This window comes from Littorina saxatilis, linkage group LG12, assembly GCF_037325665.1.
Source record: "Littorina saxatilis isolate snail1 linkage group LG12, US_GU_Lsax_2.0, whole genome shotgun sequence".
In the NCBI taxonomy this organism is placed as follows: Eukaryota; Metazoa; Mollusca; class Gastropoda; order Littorinimorpha; family Littorinidae; genus Littorina; species Littorina saxatilis.
The window spans coordinates 2,483,247-2,487,250 of NC_090256.1; the positions used below are offsets into that span (position 1 = coordinate 2,483,247).

At 41.3% G+C, this 4,004-nt stretch overlaps 1 protein-coding gene across 1 annotated transcript; it reads left to right on the forward strand.

The window, feature by feature from the left end:
* Positions 1 to 729: 729 nt before the first annotated feature.
* On the forward strand, positions 730 to 2,604 carry LOC138981850 (piggyBac transposable element-derived protein 3-like). The gene is made up of 4 exons (XM_070354957.1): positions 730 to 952; positions 1,179 to 1,416; positions 1,837 to 2,268; positions 2,539 to 2,604. The coding sequence occupies exons 1-4, from the start codon at positions 936 to 938 to the stop codon at positions 2,602 to 2,604; spliced, it is 753 nt and encodes a 250-aa protein (XP_070211058.1). The 5' UTR covers positions 730 to 935.
* Positions 2,605 to 4,004: the final 1,400 nt, after the last annotated feature.

Consider the following 4,004-nt stretch of genomic DNA (forward strand, 5'->3'; position numbering starts at 1 on the left):
TTATTTCTTCATAAAGACTACTTAAAATGAATCAAATGTTCCCGCTTTAAAGGCCTCTACAAATCTGCAGTTCATGTGTCTCCACCTGTGCCGTACTACCTTATTCGTGCATCTCGTGCTGACACAATACATGTCACACAATCCCCGAAACCATCCAAGGGTTTGCACACCTGAACTGGTAAAGATGTTGTCCGAGGTGAAAAAGATTATTGTGAATGTGCAGAAGCTGAAAAGGGGAGCCTGTATATCACTGGAATAACGTTGCAAAAAGAGCTTGCCACGCACTTGTAATTTCAAGAACCACATAATTTAAAGCAGTGACCGATAACAACAAAACAAATGGATTGCCGTCGAACAAGGAGCAAAACCAATAACAAACAAGCAAACACACACACACACACACACACACACACACACACACACACACACACACACACACACAAACATACACACACACGCACACCCACACCCACACATACTCTCTCTCTCTCTCTCTCTCTCTCTCTCTCTCTCTCTATCTCTCTCTCTTTCTCTCTCTGTCTCTCACGCTTGAACAAAATAGATAGAACACTGTATATATGACGTAGGAATTCTTCCAGCTTTAAAGACAACCCCTTTAACAACAATTGTTCGATGCGGGAAAACCCCGACACAGTCCAACCTGGACGACACAAACGTAACGACTGAGTGACGTCGATGCCTAATAATTGTGTGTGCAGGAGCGTTTAACCCGTTAGGGACCACGATCCCATATATGGGATCGGTGAAACAATTGCACATAGAAGAAGTTTGGTTGGAGATTAATTTCATATCTGTGTTAGAGATTATCAAGGGACACAACCTCTAACATTGAAATGTGATACGTCGGTAATCTCCCTTGTTTTGAAGTCACCAGCTGTCATTTGATATCGCCACGCGCCGTTTTGAAAGCAAAGATGACAACGTCACGAAGGTAAGCAAATATTGCCATGTCTAATAACATTTTTGTAAAGGTATTAAGAATAAAAGTTGTTGTTTACATCATTATCCGAAATGTGTCTTCAAAGTTTTGTCTCTGAGTCTGTCAGCATGCTTGCAATGTATTCATAAACTGCGATCCCATATATGGGATCGTGGTCCCGAGAGGGTAGGGGTTTTCCGTTTTTGGTTATTTGAAGTTTGATTGGTGTTTCTTGCAGAACATTCAATGTGAACCAAGTAGTAAGCATTCTGGAAGACCTAGGGACTTTTGAAGAAGCTACAGTCTACATTGAGCCCCCTGCTGTTGGTGAGGACACGGATGAGGACAGCGGTGATGAGGATGATGGGGGAGTGGTGTCAAATCTGAACAGAAACCAACTACTTGCTGGGTCCGTTGCAACCATCGTACGGCAAGGAGTTCGTTCTTCAGTCGAAGATCTCGCTGCTGAGCTACCAGTGAGTTTGTTTATTTGCTCAATCAACATAAATAACAATACTAAGGGGCATAACTACGTAAAACATGACTGTTGCATCACGAAGCCTTTACGGTCAGTGCCCATTCACAATGGCATTAGAGATAGAAGGGACAATTTTGGAGCACGATTTTTTTAGTAGGAAGTATTATCAGTTCTTTGAGATAGGATTGTTGTCGACAATAATGATGTTTGCTGTGTTCTTTTTATTGTAAACTGTAAAGACGGTGTTAACTTCATACTAGGAGCCCATGATCACTGATTAGCAGAAGTGCCAAGCAATTGAGGCATTGAAACAGTCGGGGTTTTTTACTCAGAAGTAAAATAAATCTGGAGTTAGCCCATTATAATTATCATATGTTCATTGTTCAATACCCTATCAAACTATCATATTGGTTTACAGGCTGATGCTGATCACGAGAGCTCACCAAGTGACACGGAACCTATCGACGTAAACGAACCTAGCACATCATCTGCCACACCAGCCTCTTCGTCAAGGCAATGCAGAGGGAAAAGAGTGCAGCAAACACGAACAACAACGGGACCATCAAAAGAGAAAAAGACAAAGATAATGAAGCCCAAACAGCAAAAACAAGAAAGAGAGTGGAAGAAATCTGACATCTCCAACAGACAAAAGGAACGTTTCCAGTGGAACAGCCACCCTGCAGATGCTTCACGGTTGCCAGATAACCCAATGGACCTGTTTCAGATTTTCTTTGATGAAGATGTTCTGGAAATGATTGTTGAGTACAGTGAACTTTATGCACGCTCCAAGGGAAACGACGCATTCTCAACGACTCCTGATGAAATACGGGCCTTCATCGGCATTTTACTGGTGACAAAATCGTCACCATTTTCCTCCATTACCATGCTCAGCCAATTGACATTTGATCACCCCCCCCCCCCCATTCCCCGTTATTATAATGAGTAAATTGAGAAATGTTCTCTTTGAGAATAGTGAAACAACTCCTTTATGTCACTGTCACGAATTATGTTGCAAAAATACTTGGTTTGGTGAGTTTGTTTTTACAGTAATTTTTTTTAGGATTTTCAGTGTTATTTTGCTTCAAAGTACACAAAAAGTACAATTTCTTTTGTGTTATAGTTCACAACTGATGTGCTGGGGAACATGTACCTGAATCATCTTATCTGTTTCATTAAACCTGCTTAAATGAAGTTTCAATCCTCTTGTGTTGTATTTCGTGTTTTATGAAAACCCCTGCCCTTTCGGGACCACGATCCCATATATGGGATCGGCATATTTTGCCTCCAAAACCTACTTTATTCTTAAAATTAACACAAATTTTTGTCTAATATGTTAATGTTACATAATAATCTCCATAATATCGAAAAATGGAGCCAAAAAAAAATTTGGTCCCTAATGGGTTAAGGACCAGCGCTTTCAGCCCAATCAGTTCCTCTCGTCGCCGCAGCCTGATTTATACATACAAAAATGGGTGTAACACCAGGTTGTATTCAGTGGGAATTACTGACGCATTGTGTCGCTGATACCACGATAGTTAAGCCAGCAGTTAGCAACTAACCTGGACACTCTCCGGCGCTCTTTAAGGCGATGGACTCCACTCTCTTGTGTTTTATCTTCTTGAATGAACCACATGATTTTAGCAGCTTCGCTAATGCTGCAGTGATAATAGTAGAGGTATGTTTGTTCGTTCATGGGCTGAAACTCCCACGGCTTTTACGTGTATGACCGTTTTTAGCCCGCCATTTAGGCTGCCATACGCCGCTTTCGGGGGAAGCATGCTGGTTTTTTTCGTGTTTCTATAACCCACTGAACTCTGACATGGATTACAGGATCTTTTTAGTGCGCACTTGGTCTCGTGCTTGCGTGTACACACGGGGGTGTTCGGACACCGAGGAGAGTCTGCACACAAAGTTGACTGAGAAATAAATCTCTCACCGAACGTGGGGAACAAACTCACGCTGACAGCGGCCAACTCGATACAAATCCAGCGCGCTACCGACTGAGCTACATCCACGCCCATAGTACAGGTATAAAAACGACGTTGTTGACGAGGGTTCTAGTTTGAACACATAGAATTCGAGATGCGTTAAAGTAAAGCCAGTTAAGCCAGTTAAGCCAGTTAAGCCAGTTAAGCCAGTTAAGCCAGTTAAGCCAAATGTGTATGATACGTATCTTCTTGACTACTTAAACACATTTTCAGTCCAAACACAACACAGTTGGATTCCGAAATCGATAAAGAATACAATGCAATCATTTTCCTTATTTTTAATTGCAATTTCTGTTTCAAACACAATTTTGATTGACATAGTAGTTAATTAGATTTTAAACTTCCAAGCTGAAATGCAATCTCATAATGAGGACCGGGTCAAAGATGGCTAAACCAAAAATTCAAAGATTTTGATTAAAAAATGCGGTCTCCGCAATGCCACTTCAGTCGGGTTTTTTAAAACTGGATATGACGTCTTAATCCGATAATTAAAAACATCTGAAATGATAATCTGTGAGAATGTTCATGTAACGTGTAACACACACACACACACACACACACACACACACACACACACACACACACACACACACACACA